The sequence below is a fragment of the Polypterus senegalus genome, chromosome 6, assembly GCF_016835505.1.
Source record: "Polypterus senegalus isolate Bchr_013 chromosome 6, ASM1683550v1, whole genome shotgun sequence".
NCBI classification, from domain to species: domain Eukaryota; kingdom Metazoa; phylum Chordata; class Cladistia; order Polypteriformes; family Polypteridae; genus Polypterus; species Polypterus senegalus.
In genome coordinates this window covers 70,189,236-70,210,484 of record NC_053159.1, presented here as the reverse complement: position 1 = coordinate 70,210,484, position 21,249 = coordinate 70,189,236, and the positions used below count along the sequence as shown (strand labels likewise).

The 21,249-nt window shown below is 39.7% G+C and overlaps 1 protein-coding gene across 8 annotated transcripts in view; it reads right to left on the bottom strand.

Annotated features, from left to right (window-relative positions):
* armc8 (armadillo repeat containing 8) overlaps nucleotides 1-21,249 on the bottom strand; it is a 276,158-nt gene that overhangs the window by 138,206 nt on the left and 116,703 nt on the right. For all 8 annotated transcript variants that reach the window (XM_039756304.1, XM_039756308.1, XM_039756310.1 and 5 more), the window contains 2 exons: nucleotides 4,568-4,648; nucleotides 1,557-1,632 (listed from right to left, as the gene is read on the bottom strand). In XM_039756304.1, coding sequence (XP_039612238.1) covers nucleotides 1,557-1,632; nucleotides 4,568-4,648 — 157 coding nt within the window. The remainder of the gene's footprint in view (nucleotides 1-1,556; nucleotides 1,633-4,567; nucleotides 4,649-21,249) is intronic.

Here is a 21,249-nt window from a genome sequence, read left to right as displayed (position 1 = left end):
GAAGGATTGTGCATTGATTATTGTGGATTTGATAGTGTTTATGAATATAGTGGAGTGGAGGGTGCTTTCTGCACATTACTATAATAATGAAGTCAATTATTGGACTTTTACCTGGTGTCTGGCGTCTAGTCTGGTTCAAGGGAGCGATAGCGCCCCCAATCTGTCACACTAGTAATATGCATCTTGAAATGTGGCCTATTTCTGTTCATGAAGTTTTCTGTGGATAGTAGTCTCTTAAAACATACACATCAGCACATGAAGTCTGTTTATGATCTGTTGGACAGCCGTTTGGGGCTTTTTCTTTACCATAGTGAAGATTCATCTGTCATCAGTAGTGGAGGTCTTCCTTGGCCTGACATTACCTTTGCAATTTTCAAGCTCACTGGTCCGTTCTTTCATCTTAATGACATTCTAGGCAGTTGGTTTAGTAATTACAAGGTTTTTACCAATTTCTCTGATGTTTTATTTTTGTTTTTCTCTGACTTTCACTGGCACAGTTCTTGTTCTCCTATTGAACAATGGCAACTACAGACTCCAAAGGAATTCTGTGGGTAGAAGGAAGCCTAGGCATCTTATGCCTGCACTAATGAAGCAATGAAACACACCTGAGTAATTACCTGCAATGCCAACTGTCCCAAATATTATGGTGCCCTAAAATGGTATAACTGAAATATATGCAAATATCCTTAAATTAAAGTCTGCAATATGCACTTTACTCACATAAATAAGGACATTTAAAGTGCTTGCCCATTCTCAAATGAAAAGTAAACCCTAAGATGTACAATATGGGAGGATAATCAAAAGGCTATAATACAATAGTTCCCAAATTCAGACTTTGAGCAGAGTAGCTCAGAAACACCCGAACAATGTTTTAGGTTTTTAAGAAATGTATCATGAATCTAAGGGACATTGTGTAAATGAAACTGAACACAACCTTTACAACATTTTCTTGTCTTTAGTAACATTAAAACATTTTTAATTAATTAACTGTTAACGAAGTAAACTGATAAAAAGAAATCAAAATGAATAAAAAGTGGAACTATGTTTTGGTAGAATTAATTGAATTAATATTTTGACTGATAGATGTTCTAAACCTGCATATGACAAGCATAACTCAAGATATATTTTTCATCAGACTTTTGTGCAATGACTGTAGAAAAGACACAACCGATAAAGCAAAAAACAAACAAAAAAAAAACTGTCTCTCAATAAGAAATTATAGACTTATAACTAAATAGCACACACATTGAAAACTACAAACTGAATTTGAAAATGCATGATTTAAATGCTAAGGGTGTGTTGCCCTTGGCCCTATGGCTAGTAAAATGCAAGTCATTTTTAATACATATTTTATTAGTATAAAAATAAGTTATTTTATACATTATTGCATATCTATAAACACAAATGCACTTCTTGGAAATGGATGGCCCTGAAAGCACTTACATTTTAAGTTCATGTTTATCAGTTTATTACAAGTTCACATTATCTTACTGTAGCAGTTTAACATTTCTGATAATTCTTCTGCAAGTTATGTTTGAGCTTAGCAAACTACTTACCATTTGCTAGCGTTATTGAGACCTGAGGATTTTCATAGGCCAAGACTGAAAAGAATTTCAGTGCCTGCATTTGTACCTGGAGAGTCAATAAAATTTTATGGTTTCAGAAATGTAACTTTTATTATCATAGAACAGTAAGTACTGCCATAGAGGAACCCACCCTATAAGAATGACTAGAGTGGATTATGGAAAGAAAATACAAGAAAACAAAACAGATGTACAGATAAGGAAGTGGGGGGCTGATGAGTGGAAGGGATTTAGGGGTTGGAATATAATATATCCCATATGGCAATATTTTCTCAAAGATTTACACAATAGACATGGCTTCTAAATCAATTATTGTAGTTTGATAGAGAAATACAATAAATGTGTTTTACCATAATATAAAAGTTAAAATTTACTCAACCTGACACTTAATTAAAAGTGAATGAATCAACACTAGAATTACTAAAGCCTACGAAAAAACTTGTAATTCCGGCCCTCTTTAAATCCCTTAACACCTCTCCATCAGCGTCTTTTGTCTTGTAAATGTGCCGATAAGCACAAGCAGCCCGCTATCCTATCCCCGCAGAAAAGGGCAAAAAGTTTTCCCAGTTCAAGACTTGATTATCTGGGAGTGACCTACCTAGAGTTTTATAGGGTAAATAATTTCATGTGTGTTCCATGTCTACAACAATCTACGTAAACACATTGTTAAAACAGAAACTTTTTTTAATGTTTTACTAATGTGTGAGGGCTGAAGTCCAAATATCAAATAAACACTTTCACAAAAGGTACAAGGATAATACGACAGCTTCCGTGGTGCATCGGTAAGAACTGCTGACTTGTAATCAAGGGGTCAGGAGTTTAAAACTGCTGATGCTGTTAGTTAGGGTCAGATCAGGAGGGGGGAGGGAGAGTGTGAATGTGACAAGGGAATACAACTTAAAAAAGCTAACTTTTACAAGTACCATAAATTTACATCAAATCTGATGCTGTTCGTTTTCAAATAACATTGCATTAGTGCAATGATGTTTTCTGATTAGTACTATTCAGGTCATAAAATGATTTCTTCAAAATATCACATATATTTGTCTTTCTTTTTTCCCCCCGGTGCTGCGTTGATATCATGCACCAGAAAGTGTGAGCTTATTCAGTGTGAACAGGAGTACGCAGGTGGCCAGTTGTTGTGTGCTACAACATGCTTGACCTGGCGATGATGAACGCACATTTACTGTACAAGGCGTGCACGGGCCCACTGAGAAAAGAATAGTGTTCTTTGCTCACCTTGCACAGGAACTTTGTTGTCGCTTCTTACCAGAAAAGGCAATAGAAAAGGAAAAAGAGGATGCAACATCGACAAGCTTCTGTTCCAACACAGCCACTATCCCCCAGGAAGGCAAACTCAGTCAGTGTCAGGTGCCCCTTCAATGTAATAGGAACCACAGCATAGAGAGAAGTGTGTACATTGCAACAGGTACACATGTCATAAATGTAGGAAGGATGTTCCTTGGGTGTATGGGAACTGTTAATATTTGAATTTGCTGATTGCATATATGCGGAACTGACCTTTCTATACTATTCTTTCCTCTGCATGTCCTGGAGTAAAAAATAAAAACCACCATGCACCAAAATGTGGAGAATGGGCAAGATCAGGAAAAAAAAAAACACGGTCACGGATTACAACCGCAAGAACGTATGTGAATGAATACGAATAATGTTGCATCAGTGCCACAATGTTTTCCAAAATGTACTATACAGGACATAAAATGAATTATTCCAAATATCATATACATATATGTCTCTGTTTTTTGTCAGTGCGGCTTTGACACCATGGACCATAAGGTGCAAACTAATTCAGCATGAGCAGGAACACTCAATAAAACTGAATAGAAAAAAACTTAAGTGACAATGACATACCAAAAAGCATGATACACCAGTGTTTGTGTGTCAGCTTTTATCCCTCCAGATCAGAGAATTTCCAGTTCCATTGTCTCAAAACACCACTCACATCTACAGTTATTCCCAGTTTCAAAACTAACAGCATCAGATCTGGGGCATGGGGGTGTTGTATCATGATCATGACTGAGAGAATAAAAGTGGAAAAAAAACCCACTGACTTTTACAAGTCCTATAAATTTACATCGGCTGTTACAGACACAAATCAAATGTATGCTTGTATTGTATAATATTAATAAGAGCAGGGAGCTGGTTTTGAACTAATGACCCCTTGATGACAAGTCAGCAGTTTTTACCACTACACCATGGAAGCTGTCGTATTACCCTTGTACCTATTGTGAAAGTGTTTATTTGATATTTGGACTTCAGCCTTCAAACATTATACAGTTAAATTCTGCATTTTGTCATTTATTACTAAAACATGAAAAACGTTTCTGTTGTAATGATGTGTTTACATAGATTATTGTAGACACGGAACACACATTAAATTATTTACCTTATACAAGTAGTTCACTCCCAGATAAGCAAGGCTTCAACTGGGAGGACTTCTTGCCCTTTCTGCGGCAGTGGGGGGAGGGGGGTGTGCTGAGTTTGGAAAAGTACAGCAGGCTGCTTGTGTTGACTGACACATTTACAAGACAAAAGACTCTGATGGAGAGGTGTAAAGGGATTTAAGGTGGGCCAGAAGTTTTTTCGTAGGCTCTGGTATTTCTAGTGTTAAAGGGACCAATATGAAATAGGATAAAACACTACGTTTTGGATACAGACCCTGAGAGCATATTTTATTTTCCATTTGTCTTATTACCTACAATTTATAATACATTGTAAAACTTTATATAATTTTCCAATGTTCAGATTCTGTTAATAAAACACACTTATATGCATTCAAATATTCAGTCACATATACTTCAAATGCTTTTTTGTATAAATTGAGAAAATTGTATTTTTAGGTGACACAATATGAAAAATGCAAAAGGACTTTCATAGAGTAAGGCATATTACACTGCTGAACTAAAATGTGGTCAACAGTAATTTAATAAACTTGGTATGATTAGCTACAATTTTCTGCTCACCTTATATGAGGATGAGTTCAAAAGATGTGCAATGTTCTGGATGGCGCCATGGTTATAAAGAATTGTTTGATGCTCTGAGGTCTAAAAGAAAAGATGTCACTTTTAATGTATTAACAACATGTGTTTATAGACAAAAAAAGTAATGAATATATACTACAATGTAACAATTTTCTTAAACCTGCTCAATTCCGTTCAGGTTTGTGAGTATTTCTTGAAACAATGAAAATGTAATAGAACCATTGCTAGTAATCTGTCATAATATCATTCAAATTATTATTTATGCAGGGATAACAGTTATATTCATTTCCATGGGGTGGGCACAAAATGTACTATGATCTTAGTAAATAAAAATCAACTGACTCTAATATTTTAGACAGCTACAACTCAGCTGTCATTCACAGAAGATATTTCCCCTCCCCACCACACTAACACAATACTTTCAGTCCATTAATTATTCAGCAGAATTGTGTTAAGAAATGCTACTGGAGCTCCTTTATACCAACACCCATATGTCTGTGTAACTGCCACAGCTAAGTCAGAGGTTTTCTTTCTATAAAATTACCTTTTGTTCAGACCAATTTACTTATCTGCCTATTTACACTGGGGGAAATAATTTTTTGATCCCCTGCTGAATTTGTAAGTTTGCTCACTTACAAAGAAATGAACAGTCTGTAATTTTTATGGTAGTTTCATTTTAATGGAGAGAGACGGAATATCAACCAAAAATCCAGAAAAAAAATGCATTACACAAAATCGATACATCGATTTGCATGTTACTGAGTGAAATAAGTATTTGATCCCCTACAACTCAACCAGAATTCTGGCTCCCACAGATTTACTGTGGGCAACAATCAGTTACAGAAACTCCTGATCTCATCTCGTTATGTGTATAAAAGCACACTTATCCACAGAATCAGCTTCTTCCATTCCAACCACTCCAGCACCATGGTCAAGACCAAAGAGCTGTAAAAGGAAGTCAGGGACAAGATTGTAGACCTGCACAAGGCAATGGGCTACAAGACCATCAGCAAGAAGCTTGGTGAGAAGGTGACAACTGTTGGTGTGATTATTTGGAAATGGAAGAAATATAAAATGACCATCAATTGTCCTCGGTCTGGAGCTCCATGCAAGATCTTGCCTCATGGGGTAAGGATGATCATGAGAAAGGTGAGGGATCAGCCCAAAACTACACAGGAGGAGCTTGTTAATTATCTGAAGGCAGTTGGAACCACAGTCACCAAGAACACCATTGGTACCATCTCCAGTACGCCGTAATGGATTGAAATATTGCAGCACCCACAAGGTTTCCCTGATCAAGAAAGCACATGTCCAGGCCTGTGATGATTCAGAGGTTCACTGGAAAACTTCAAATTAAGCATGTCTTTAAAACCCTACCAACAGTCCTTACCATTTAATGGTAATCCTTTAGTGCTCAGCCTGAAAAAAAATTTGGATTAATAAATGTTTTAGTAGTCATTTCAGTTAACAACTGTCTAATTCAGAGCAGTCTGGGATTGGAACATACAAATACATATTAGAGAGCAGTAATCCTTTCAGAGATGCAACCAGCAATCAAACTGGGTCTGCTACGGTGGTGTAACTCACTGTATTAACTACACACTGAAAGAGTGTTTTTATAAATTCAAACGGCACCAGTATAATGAAAAAATCATGGCTCACTGGAGTCCACAGTCAACAATTTCCATGAACAACTGAAAAGTGTTAGTTATCACAAGATATTTTTTCAGCAGGTTTGAAAATACTTTATCCTTTATACTTTAAACTTTGTTAAACAAAACCTTCCAGATTTTCCTTATCTTGCACCCTCATCCATGCTGGAAAAAATCTTGTTTAATCTCAAGGATATATATAATACAATATATAAAATCATTTTACAATCCCTCCCTTTCAAAGATCCAAGAGGACACTGGAAAAAAGATCTCTCAATTAATATATCAGAAAAGGAGTTGAAAGTAGCAATGCAGAGAATTCACTCAAGCTCCATATGCGCAAAGCATACAATTATACAACTCAAAATTATATATCGAGCACATCTGTCTCGTCTAAAACTCTCCAAAATGTTTCCAGGGCATGATCTAACCTGCGAACGTTGCAACCAAGTCCCAGCCTCACTAGGTCACATGTTTTGGTCCTGCACCAAATAACCATTATTCTGGACAAACATTTTTAATTACCTTTTAGATAGCCTTGGACTCACAATCCCTCCTAACCCATTAACAGCTGTGTTTGGTGTTCTTCCAGATGGGTTTAAAGCGGAGAAAGACAAACAAATTGTGATTGCATTCACTACACTTTTGGCACGTAGACTTATCCTCATAAACTGGAAGAACACAAACTCTCCTCTTTTAAGTCAGTGGGAAACCGATGTGTTATATTATTTGAAGTTGGAAAAAATCAAATACTCAGTTAGAGGATCCGTACAGACTTTTATCAAAACATGGCAGGATCTAATCAGTAATATTTTAAAATAAGTTCATAAAGCACAGAGAATTTATTAATTTAGGTATGTTTACAAGCCTTAAATTTAACACCGTTTGGCTTGCTCTCTCTCTCAGGGGAGGGGATCGATCTGTTCTTAACTTAATTTTTCTCTTTGTAAAAACTTGAATGCTTTGTATGGATTGTAATAAAATTAATAAAAAAAAAAAATACTTTTTGTTTTCTGGCACTAACGTATATAACAGTGCATCCGGAAAGTATTCATAGCGCATCACTTTTTCAACATTTTGTTATGTTACAGCCTTATTCCAAAATGGATTAAATTCATTTTTTCCTCAGAATTCTACACACAACACCCCATAATGACAACGTGAAAAAAGCTTACTTGAGGTTTTTGCAAATTTATTAAAAATAAAAAAATTGAGAAAGCACATGTACATAAGTATTCACAGCCTTTGCCATGAAGCTCAAAATTGAGCTCAGGTGCATTCCGTTTCCCCTGATCATCCTTGAGATGTTTCTGCAGCTTAACTGGAGTCCACCTGTTGTAAATTCAGTTGATTGGACATGATTTGGAAAGGCACACACCTGTCTATATAAGGTCCCACAGTTGACAGTTCATGTCAGAGCACAAACCAAGCAATTAGTCAATCCTGTCTCGGAGGTCAAGGCACAAATCTAGGGAAGGTTACAGAAAAATCTCCGCTGCTTTGAAGGTCCCATTGAGCACAGTGGCCTCCATCATCCATAAGTGGGAGAAGTTCGAAACCACCAGGACTCTTCCTAGAGCTGGCCGGCCATCTAAACTGAGCGATCAGGGGAGAAGGGTCTTAGTCAGGGAGGTGACCAAGGGAGACACTCTCTCTCTGCAGCTGACCTTTGTGTCTGCCTCTGCTGTCAGTTGCCTTACCGATCCTTGGCTCCTCCGGACAGCGACTTGGGAATTCCCCACGACCAAGGCTCTCACGCAGGGAATACCACGTCCCAAGTCCCGACTCCTGCTACCTTCTGCGGAGAGTCCTGCGCCTTCTGGTCACTCCCGCCCTTCATAGCTAACTCTACGGGAGCGACCACAACTTCTCCCAGGTGTTGGCCAAACACCCGGGCTGCATTCAGCTGCCTGCGAGCGCTGGCCCGCTTCCTGCTTCACCGACTTGCGCTCTCCTCCTCACTGCTTCCTGCTGCCAACCTCCGTTTCCTTCTCTGTTTCTTTCCTGTTTGATTGTTGTTCTTTTTTTCTTTATCCAACTCGCGCTTCTGTTTATATAGCGAGGGGCCATAGCAGCTGCAGCACATTAGCCACGGGAACAATCATGGATGTGGGAAGTTTCTCACCTGTGCACTTGGTGAAAGCCACACCATGATCGCCAGCGCTTGCTACAACCACTACACCCCCTCACGAAGCCGCCTCAAGTGCGGTGATTATTTATTTAGAAACTGGCCCTTACTGAGAGCGCTGTGGACCCGCTATACCACATACCATCCCCCATAAAACTCCAGTTAAATGGGAAGGCTCCACACCACTGCCAATCCAATGCAACTGGAGCACAGGTCCACAGCTCGGCCACTCTACACTGCACTAAAACAATAAAAGCACTAAAACAAATCCCACAATAAAATTAACCCAAGCCCCCTTCATAAAAACAGGACTCCAGAGTAAAGGAGAGTCTAGCCTCTTTCAAGAGGTCTGGTGTCAGAATCAAGCAAGTGGGTGGACATGAGCCGAACTACATAGTGTATAGTTGGTAGCACTCTGCCTCACACATCAACTCTGGTACCACCCTACAAAGAGAGGTGACATTTTACATTCTAACAGACAGTTTGTGTGCCTGGGTTTTAATCTACCAAGACCTCTAGAGGCCTTCGTACTGCAGCCCTACTCCTCCTGCAGGCTCAGTTGCCAGGAAAGTATTCAGACCACATTGACACCTGCTTATTATGACCGCCTCCGTGGCGTAATACAATCAGTTACTGACTGGGAAGCAAAAGGTTGCGAGTTCGATCCTGCACCACTCCGTTTTGAGAAGTAAACTGCTCTTATTCTTACTATTTTAGAATAAAAGCATACATTTGATTTCAGTCTGTAACAGCCGGTGTAATTTATGATCCTTGTAAAGGTTAGCTTTGTTTTTTATTTATTTATTTTAATTCACTTTTCAATCTCTCAGTCGCTTTCAGAATCAATCCATACAACCCCATCTGACACAGCTGTTTTCACATAAAGACGTGCTATAGCTCTGCAGTGTACCATGATGCATACTAATGCCCCCCCCAAAAAAAAGGGTTCTGACACACAAACACTGGCGAAGCTGCCTTCTTCGTATCTCACCGTCACTTGATTTTCTTTTTATTCAGTTTTATTGAGTGTTCCTGCCAGTCCCCACATGTTGCTGTATGCGGTTTCCTTTGTACTCCAGGACATGCAGAGGAGAGAATGGTAAAGAGCAGTAACTTCGGCGCAATATGCAATTATCAGACACTCCCCATCTGCCTGTATCGCTCAAAAACAGGAACATATGTTGGTGTAAAAGTATAACAAAACAAGTGCACTTTTATTCAAGTGCACTTTTTCCATCGCAATTTCCTGTAAGAAGCAATGTACACACCTCTCTATGCTGTGGTTTCTATTACACACTTGAAAGAAAGAGACAATATATGTGAAAACATCATTGCACTAATGCAATATTATTTGAAAACGAACAGTGTCAGATCGGTGTGAATTTATGCAGGAACTGGAAATTCTCTGATGTGGGATCAGTTCTGTATGGTTGTGGGCACTTGTTTTGTTATACTTTTACACCAACATATGCATCATAGTACACTGCAGAGCTATAGCGCATCTTTATGTGAAAACAGCCGTGTCAGATGGTGTTGTATGGATTGATTCTGAACGTGACGGAGAGAACGAAAGGTGAATAAAACAAACAAAAAAAAAACAAAGCTAACCTTTACAAGGGTCATACATTACACCGGCTGTTAACAGACTGAAATCAAATGTATGCTTTTATTCTAAAATAGTAAGAATAAGAGCAGTTTACTTCTCAAAACAGAGTGGTGGAGGATCGAACTCGCAACCTTTTGATTCCAAGTCAGTAGCTCATTGTATTGCGCCATGGAGGCGGTCATAATAAGCAGGTGTCAATGTCACATGTAAAGGCGGCTTTTTTTTTCTGCAGCTACATTTTTTAATAAAAGCGCAATTGTTGTGTTATATTTGTATCTTTTGTGAAAATGTTTCTTTGATATTTGGACTTCAGGCTTCATACATTATATAGTTTATGCCTACATTTTGTCATCTACTAATAGAATATAAAAAACGTTTCTGTTTTAACAATGGGTTTACACAGATTACTGTAGAAACGGAACAGACATGAAATGCGTGTGTTCCAAACAACAATCTATTATTTCCACTCTAAAACTCCACTTCACTCCCAGATACTCAATCAAGGCATGAGCTGGGAGAAGTTCATGCACGTTCTAAATTGGTGGGCGGATGGAATAGCCAGCTGCTTCTAGCTTCTCTTTATCAGCACATATAGAGGACAAAGGACGCTGGCGGAGAGGTGTGAAGGGATTTAAGAAGCGATTTAAGTTGGGACATATCTACGAGTTTTTTCGTATGCTCTGGTCAGTATTTGATATCAGTATCTGGTAGTGTTAAGGGAAAGCCCAAAAACCCTGCGGAGGAAGCTCATTTTAGCCGCTTGTATTCGTGATCGTGTTCTTTCGGTCACTAACCATAGCTCATGACCATAGGTGAATGTAGGAATGTAGATCGACTGGTAAATTGAGAGCTTTGCCTTACAGCTCAGCTCCTTTTTCACTACGACAGACCGATGCAGAGCCCGCATCGCTGAGGACGCCGCACCGATCCGCCTGTCGATCTCATGCTCCATTCTTCCCTCACTCGAGAACAAGACCCCAAGATACTTGAACCCCTCCACTTGGGACAGGATCTCGCTCCCAACCCTGAGAGGGCACTCCACCCCTTTCCGGCTGAGGATCATGGTCTCGGATTTGGAGGTGCTGATTCCCATCCCAGTCGCTTCACACTCAGCTGTGAAACGATTCAGAGAGAGCTGAAGATCATGGCCTGATGAAGCAAACAGGACAACATCATCTGCAAAAAGCAGTGACCCAATCCTGAGTCCACCAAACCGGACCCCCTCAACACCCTGGCTGCGCCTAGAAATTCTGTCCATAAAAGTTATGAACAGAATCGGTGACAAAGGGCAGCCGAAGCTGTCTCAGGCACATACAATTCAATTAACGTCATTTAGATGTTTCAACACATTGTTTGGAGTCCACCAGTGATAAATTCAATTTACTCAACATGATTATGAAAGGCACACACTTCTCTACATCAAATCACACAGTTGATAAGTGTATTACAGAAAAAACTAAGCCATGAGGTTGGAGGAATTACCTGGGTAGTTTAGAGACACGATTGTGTTGGGGTACAGATCTGGGCAAGACTACAGAAAAATGTCTTAAACTAAAGAGGTTTTGAACAATCACTACACTTCCTACAACTGACAGCCCAGACATTGAGGAAGAAGGGCCTTAGTAAGACAGTTGACTGAGAACCTGATGGTCATTGTGAATAAGCTCTGGAGAACCTGTGTGGAGAAGGGAGAAACTTGCAGAAGAGAGCCACCACTGCAACACTTCACAGATCTGACCTTTATGGCAGAATGGACAGATAGAAGCCTATCATTAAGTAAAAGACACATGAAAGCCCACTTGGAGAATGGAAAAAAGGCATGTAAAGGACTATCACACCATAAGCAACTTGATTCTCTGGTCTGGTGAAACCAAGATTGAACTGTATGGACTCAACTCTTAAGTGACTTTGTCTGGGGGGAAACCAGGCACTAGTTACCATCTACACAATACCATTCCAACATTGAAGCATGGTGGAGGCAGAATAATGCTGTGAGGTTATATGTTAGTGGTGGCAGAAACTGGAAGATTAGTCAGGATTGAAGAAAAATTGAACAAAAAGTCTTTGATAGGTCCCACCTATAGACTGGATTTGAAACAAATTGAACATCTTGGGACAGGACTGAAAACGGCTGTCCAACGACAGTCCCCATTCTTACTGCACATATACATACACCCACAAAGAAATAGCAATTAAGTAATTTTGTTTTGTTGGACTAGATATGGATAACACAGTTCTAATGAAAGTATATTCAGGAACAGAGAAATGTACAGAATATCAAGGATGTACATTACCAATATAAACTGAACAAAATATTTAATTCTCCATGCTAAAAAATTGTGAAAGAGCATGTCAGACATGATGAGTAATAAATGAACAATGCATGAAGAGAACCCTTTCTCACTATTAAAACTCACTATGGTAATCTCCAATTTTGTCACAAAAAATGAACATTTATGTGAAGTTGGATTTTGTGGGTCTCTGAACCATGAGACTGATTCATTACTGAAGCCAGTTTTCCTCAATTTGTCTGCAAGCAGCCTAGAATTTCCTGCCAGTGAGAAAGTAAATCAATGACACATTGCTTTATATTTATATGTACGTATTATATACAAATATGTATGTATGTGTGTAAAACAAAGAATTTCTTATTTGTCACCAAGAACTAAATTCTGGAGTAGATCAACTAATTAGTTTCCTGATTTCATTAATCTGTAACACTACAGCAGGAGTGCCCAAAGCGTCGACCACGATCGACCGGTAGATCGCGTTGCATTCAAAAAAAATTTTTTTAAACGTTAATCTATCATATATCCTCCCTATGGCATTTGCCACTTGATTGACATACAGGGCGGCCAGTCTGAGATCTCTTCTCTTCTAACACACTGGTCATCCTGCAATCACAATCAAATGCGCAAGGTACTGCAAAACTCCGGCTGTGATCTAGTTAGCTTTCCAATTTATATCGACTAAAGAAGGGATTTAAAAAAAAAAATTGTTTAGGGAGGGTATGGGCTGGATGTGGAATTGGAAGAGTATTTTTTCTCACAATGTCACAATCGAAGTGCGTTCGTCTGATCTGTCAATCTATCATTGCTATTCCAAAGAAGGAAAATGTGGAAAGGCATTTTAGTACTGTTCACAAAAAACTACGAAACTGACGTCCTTCCAAAAAGTGATCTGAGAAAGAGAAAGGAGAGGGAACTAAAATCGCAGTTAATCGGACAGCCGTCATTTTTCACTTGGCTGAATTCAAAAGCTCCTTGACTGCGTTATTCGGCTCTACTTATTTATGTCAGCCTTTTCCCACATGATGATTATTAAATCCAAATACTGTAGTGACCATAAATGTATTGAATTATTATTGGGCCATTAAGGGTTATTCAGTTATGCAAGGTACGACAGTATACATTTTATGTATAAAGTATACTCAGTATGTCTGTGTATATATGTATGTGTGTGTGTGTATATATATATATATATATATATAAAAAATCATTTTTAATGTAGGTAGATCATTTTGACCTGGTCATTTTAAAAGTAGCTCGCAAGCCGAAAAAGTGTGGGCACCCCTGCACTACAGTATATGCAAAAACCTTAAAAAATACGCTGAAGCAGCAGAAATACATAATACTGTTTGGGTGCATCTGTAAATGTACTATTTTTATAAGTCAGGAAGGGAAGTATTAAAAAAAAATGCATTTTAATAATAATAATAGTAATTCATTACATTTATATAGCGCAAAGTTTTTATTTTTAACATACAGAATGTGGACATCTTAAGATTTGATTATTTAAACATTACATTTGGATAAAGCTGATTTGACAGGGGAAAAGGGCAATGTAATATTATAATAATAATAATTAAAATGTGAAAAATAAATAGATATGCCATTTCCATTTGTGGAAAAAAAAAGTACACCCTTGGCTCTGATAGCTGGTATTGTCCTCTTTCTTCAGCTGAAACATCCTCAAGTAGGCGTTTCCTATAACTATGATGCATTCGCTGACATCGAATGGTAGAAATATTATCCCTTTCCTCAATGCAGAATTCTTTCAATTGTGCAATTATTGATGGCTGTCTTGTATTAACAGCCCACTTTAACTGCCAAAGCATCCAGTTAGGATTCAGGTCTGTGCATTAACTTTCCCATTCCAGAATACTCCATTTCTTTTTTTTAAACCACCTCCTGGTTGATTTACTGGTATATTTAAAGTCATTAGTTTGCTACAAGGTTAACTTTCAGTTGAATGTTTATCTTGTGACAGATGGTCTTGCATTATACTTGAGCATCCTCAGGTGCAATGAAGAATTCATAGTGGACTACTTTATAATATTGAACTGCTGAGGCCCTTATACAGCAAAGCAGCCCCAAAGACTAACTTTTCAACCATCATGCTCTGCAGTTGTTATCAAGTTCTTCTGGTCAAATGCTGTTTTTGGTTTTCACCAAATATATCTACTGGTACAGTGGTTAAATAACTCTCTTTTCGCCTGTCTGTCCATAGCAAATTGTTCCAGAAGTCCATGTCTTTGTCAAGGTGTTCATTCATATATATATATATATATATATATACTAGCAAAATACCCGCACTTCGCAGCGGAGAAGTAGTGTGTTAAAGAAGCAATGAAAAGGAAAAGGAAACATTTTGAAAATAACGTAACATGATTGTCAATGTAATTGTTTTGTCACTGTTGTGAGTGATGAGTGTTGCTGTCATATACACATATATATATATACACACACATAATATACATACATATATATATCCACATATATACACATACATACACACATACATACACACATATATATACACACAAATACATATATATATATATATAACACACACACACACACACATATATAAACATATATATACGTATACATACATATCTACATATATACACACACAGCTATTTCGTATCAGTGCAATATGCTGTTTGTTAAAACGGATTACTCCCGCTCTTACGTGCAAGTCTGCGTGGATATTATGAACTATCGTATTTGTTCAAGTTCTATTTAAATTTTAAATAGAAGGAATTTTTATTTAGTCGACAGAAATATCTTTGGTGGTAAAAACAGACAGGAATATTATTCCTGAATAAATCAACTCAAACCTTAAACAACTTATAAGATTTTGCTCTGCATAAAAATATATCCTGTCTAAATTATACAAGTTAGAAATAAAGTAAACGTTAAAAGAACAAACATTCAAATTTCTTTACTCTTATGTAATTTTATATAAAAATAAACTTAGATTTTAAATATCCCAAAAGATTTTGCTCTCCATAAAAATATATCCTGTCAAAATTATACAAATTCAAATATGAACATGCTGCATAACAAAACCTGGAAATATAAATAAAATGTGTTCCTTTCAGCAATAACAAATCAAATCATTCAGTTGTCTTTGCTCATATGTCATTTTAGAGCTGGACGCCTGGCATCTTTTTTGGCAACAGGTTCGTTTATGTTTGGTGTGAGGTTCTGTGTTGTGGAGATTCTCAGGATGGATTGCAGGTGCTCATCAGTGAGGCGACTCCTGTGTGCTGTTTTGTTAGTCTTTATCACTGAGAAGAGCTTCTCACACAGATATGTGCTACCAAACATGCACAAGGTTCGAGCTGCATGTAGACAGACTTTTTTTGTTCTTCAAAGTCACCAAAGCGCCGTGCAAACTCAGTGCGCTCAGTTTATCAGCAAAGTGCGTATTTGGGAAAACCGTAGTGATGACTTGGTTCAACATTACTTGGCAACAGGGAAAGTGGGGCAAGTTGCACTGGTGCATTTGTGTCTCCCATAAAAGCAGCTTCACTTGAAATCACTTTGTGATTGTGCACGGGTAAAACGCCCGCTGAAGTGTCAGATTCTTATTTAATTCTTCTGCTTTCTGTATCTTCTGCATTGCATTCAGGTTACCCTGATGTTTTGTCTCATAGTGCCGTCTTAGATTAAATTCTGTAATTACAGCCACATTAGCTCCACAAATGAGACACACGGGTTCAGTAAACATATACTCAGCCTCCCATCGGTTTTTAAAGGCTCTATTTTCAGAATCAACTTTTCTCTTCAGCATCGTGTGAGCTAGCTTCGCAATAACTTGCAGCATCATAAGCTAGACTTGATTAACGCGGTAAGTGTTCGCAAGGCAGCTGAAGCGCTGCATTATGGGATCTGTAGTTTATTGTGTTACCAGCGCTTCATATACCCGGCCCATTAATAACAATAATACAGTATATAAAATGATCTCGCGGGCCGGATATAGTTACATGCCGGGCCGGATGTGGCCCGCCCCTTGAGTTTGACACATATGGACTAAATAGAACTTGAAAAGATATATTTTTCAAATGTGATCGCAATTCAGATAGAGTTGACGCACTACAGCCTGCATGCCTCAATAAGTCATCCTCCCCTCGCTCTTACTTTTTTACCGTTCATCTAATGAATACACTGAGTATGGCTTTACCAAAACAATCATTGATGGCGAATAAAGTATCCATTATTCGAGTATGTAGATCGGGATATATATATACATATATATATATACCAGCGTATCATAGGAGAGTAGTGTGTTAAAAAGCTAGAAAAGAAAAGGGAACATTTTAAAAATAGCGTAACATGACTGTCAATATACAGTATTTGTTTTGTGAGTGTTACTGAGTGTTGCTGTCATCAAGGATTTGATTATCATTATTTCTTTCAATCAGGTTAGTATTTGTAGGATGTGTTGTGTTCAAGTTACATTCCGTGTTTGTCAATCGTTGTAAAGATGACAGGTTTCATTCATCGATTCGTTTCTTACTGCATCAATAAACAGCTCGTCTTCTTCTTTATCTGAGACCTGACACACTGTCTTCCTTTAGCGGGACATTGACTTTTTCCACTGTGTGCTTTGTTTCCGCAGTAGCTGGATTTATGAATATGCTTGTATGTATCAGACGCTTCATATTTTTGCTGCCTTTTCAATTGTGTAATTGGTTTTGTTCAGCTCTTTGGAACTGTTGCTTTTATCTGTGCACTCGTCAGTTCCGTGAGCTGCTCGGTGTACATGCATCGAAGGTTCCCAGCTGTGCTGGTGCCATCTCGTGCTATGTCCATGGCTGTATTTAATGTTACCTTAGTCCTGGCACTTAAAACTTTCTCTCGCAGTTTCGCTGAGTTTGTGCCAAACACCACCCTGACCTCATCTTCCTCTGCATAAGCACAGTCCTTCACCCGTGAATATTTAGTGGGAGTTTGCTATTGGATTGCCGCTGACGGACGGCCTTATATGGGTAGGCACTAAATTACAAACGCCAGCGGCAGCCTGTCTATGAACTTAATTTAAAGTGTAGGTTTACATCGTGTAGCAGAACTCATGAATATGGTTGTATATGTCACTCGCTCGCTTCTTATTGTTTCGCTGCCTTCTCAATTATATAATGCATGTTTTCTTCAGCGCTTTTTGGAGGTCTTCCTGGTTTTTGATGTACTGCGTGATTACGTGGGAGGCGTGATGTCACACGAAACTCCGCCCCCACGGCATTCAAGCTCATCTCCATTACAGTAAATGGAGAAAAACAGCTTCCAGTTATGACCATTACGCGTAGAATTCCGAAATGAAACCTGCCCAACTTTTGTAAGGAAGCTGTAAGGAATGCCAAATTTCAGCCTTCCACCCACACGGGAAGTTGGAGAATTAGTGATGAGTCAGTGAGTGAGGGCTTTGCCTTTTATTAGTATAGATATATATATACACACACACACACACACGCAAACAGATTATATATACATAGATAGATAGACAGATAGATATACATACACATAGAGTGATCCCTCGCTATATCGCGCTTCGACTTTCGCGGCTTCACTACATTGCGGATTTTAAATGTAAGCATATCTAAATAAATATCGCTGGTTCGCGGATTTCTGTTGACAATGGGTCTTTTAATTTATGGTAAATGCTTCCTCAGTTGGTTTGCCCAGTTGATTTCATACAAGGGATGCTATTGGCAGATGGCTGAGAAGCTACCCAATCACAGCACATATTACGTATTAAATAAAACTCCTCAATGATATACGATATGCTTTCCGTGCGGTGCTCCGCATACATGAAAGCCCGAACAGCACATATTGATCTTTGATTGTTTGCTCTTCTCTGTGTTTCTAACTCTCTCTGACATTCTCTGCTCCTGACGAAGGGGGTGTGAGCAGAGGGGCTGCTTGCACACTGGCCTAGAGGATGCGGACGCTCCTCTAAAAAATGCTGAAAGACTATTTTCACATTGCTCCCGTCCTTGCAGCTGCTTTGTCCAGCGGTGCTTTGCATACTTAAAAGCCCAAACAGCCCTATTGATTTTTGATTGTTTGCTTTTCTCTCACTCTCTCTCTGATATTCTCGGCTCCTGATGCGCACTCCTTTGAAGAGACGGAACTGTCATCTCTGTCTTGTCTTCGAGCACAGTTTAAAACTTTTGACTAAAGGGTGCTATTTCATGTGTAGAGGGCTCTCAATGTTAAAAAAAAAAAAAAAGTATTTAGAAAGTCGTAAACAGGCGTTATATGCTCTAACTGCGAAACTATTTGATTTATAAATAAAGAATCCTACTTCACGAAAATTCATTTATTGCGGTAGAGTCTGGAACGGATTAACAGCGATAAATGAGGGTTTACTGTGTGTGTGTGTGTGTGTATATATACACAAACCGGTTCCAAAAAAGTTGGGACACTATACAAATTGTGAATAAAAACTGAATGCAATGATGTGGAGGTGCCAACTTCTAATATTTTATTCAGAATAGAACATAAATCACGGAACAAAAGTTTAAACTGAGAAAATGCATTATTTTAAGCGAAAAATATGTTGATTTACAATTTCATGGTGTCAACAAATCCCAAAAAAGTTGGGACAAGGCCATTTTCACCACTGTGTGGCATCTCCCCTTCTTCTTACAACACTCAGACGTCTGGGGACCGAGGAGACCAGTTTCTCAAGTTTAGAAATAGGAATGCTCTCCCATTCTTGTCTAACACAGGCCTCTAACTGTTCAATCGTCTTGGGCCTTCTTTGTCGCACCTTCCTCTTTATGATGCCAAATGTTCTCTATAGGTGAAAGATCTGGACTGCAGACTGGCCATATCAGTACCCGGATCCTTCTCCTACGCAGCCATGATGTTGTGATTGATGCAGAATGTGGTCTGGCATTATCTTGTTGAAAAATGCAGGGTCTTCCCTGAAAGAGATGACGTCTGGATGGGAGCATATGTTGTTCTAGAACCTGAATATATTTTTCTGCATTGATGGTGCCTTTCCAGACATGCAAGCTGCCCATGCCACACGCACTCATGCAACCCCATACCATCAGAGATGCAGGCTTCTGAACTGAGCGTTGATAACAACTTGGGTTGTCCTTGTCCTCTTTGGTCCGGATGACATGGCCTCCCAGATTTCCAAAAAGAACTTCGAATCGTGACTCGTCTGACCACAGAACAGTCTTCCATTTTGCCACACTCCATTTTAAATGATCCCTGGCCCAGTGACAACACCTGAGCTTGTGGATCTTACTTAGAAATGGCTTCTTCTTTGCACTGTAGAGTTTCAGCTGGCAACGGCAGATGGCACGGTAGATTGTGTTCACTGACAATGGTTTCTGGAAGTATTCCTGAGCCCACTCTGTGATTTCCTTTACAGTAGCATTCCTGTTTGTGGTGCAGTGTCGTTTAAGGGCCCGGAGATCACAGGCATCCAGTATGGTTTTACGGCCTTGACCCTTACGCACAGAGATTGTTCCAGATTCTCTGAATCTTCGGATGATGTTATGCACAGTTTATCATGATAGATGCAAAGTCTGCAATTTTTCGCTGGGTAACACCTTTCTGATATTGCTCCACTATCTTTCTGCAACATTGGGGAATTGGTGATCCTCTACCCATCTTGGCTTCTGAGAGACACTGCCACTCTGAGAAGCTCTTTTTATACCCAATCATGTTGCCAATTGACCTAATTAGTGTTTATTGGTCTTTCAGCTCTTCGTTATGCTCAAATTTACTTTTTCCAGCCTCTTATTGCTACTTGTCCCAACTTTTTTGGGATTTGTTGACACCGTGAAATTTTGAATCAACATATTTTTCCTTTAAAATGATACATTTACTCTGATTAAACGTTTGATCTGTCATCTACTTTCTATTACAAATAAAATATTGACATTTGCCATCTCCACATCATTGCATTCAGTTTTTATTCACAATTTCTTTAGTGTCCCAACTTTTTTGGAATCCGGTGTGTGTGTGTGTGTGTGTGCATATATATATATATATATATATATTGTGAACGGCACCCGGGCACAGACAGGCGGACATGTTGTTGTCAAACCACCACACGTTTATTTACAGAATATTTACAAATTATGGTCATAAAGACCCCAGTCTATTTGGTCACTCAGACCCAGTTTAGTGCACAATACCCCAATAAACACTCAGTCCTGGCCACAAATGCTTTTCTTCGGGCCGCCTCCACAGCTCCTCTAGCCTCGTCCTGCTTCCACCCGACTCCAGTCTCGAATGAATGGAGACGGCCCCTTTTATACAGGACCCGGATGAGCCCCAGGTGTCAATGAGCCCCAGCGGATTGCCTCTTCTGGCCATGCCCCAGCGTGGCGGAAGTGCCGGCTGTCCTCCTGGCTGCTCTCCGGGCGCCGTCCTAAATCATCCCCCCAGCACTTCCTGGTGTGGCGGAAGTGCTGGGGTAACAGGTCCCCAAGGCACTGGGGTGCCTCCTGGCGGTGACCACGGGCCCCTACAGGGAAAGGCTTCCATGCCCTTGACCCGTGGCCCCAAAGCAACCAGAAGGCAAACCCCGTGATCCAGGCAGGGCTCTGGCCCTCTTCCGTTCCCTCCTGGCGTCCCCGGCGGGTCGTGGCCCCTGGCATCCCTGACAGTGCCCCACAGCCAGCGAAGACCACTTGTGGGAAAGAGCGACCCGTCCCGCGAGGGCAGCAGAGTCCCGAAACGGGTCCTACCTGAGGATAGCCGGGGTCCGGCCCCGCACTCCTAGCAGGGACAGGGGCGGAGACACAATCCGAGCACCAACCCATGGTGCATCCCTGCGCCTCGCACAGGTTGTGCTCCCCCCTTTTACCGGCACCCCGGGGCCTCCTTGATCGGCACCCCCTCCGAGACCTCCACGCCCCTTTGTTCTGAGCCACTCGCTCTCCCATAGGCTCCTCCAGCTGTGGGCGCGCCTGCGCACCGGCAGAGAGATCATTCCGCAGACAGCCTGACATCCCGACATTCAA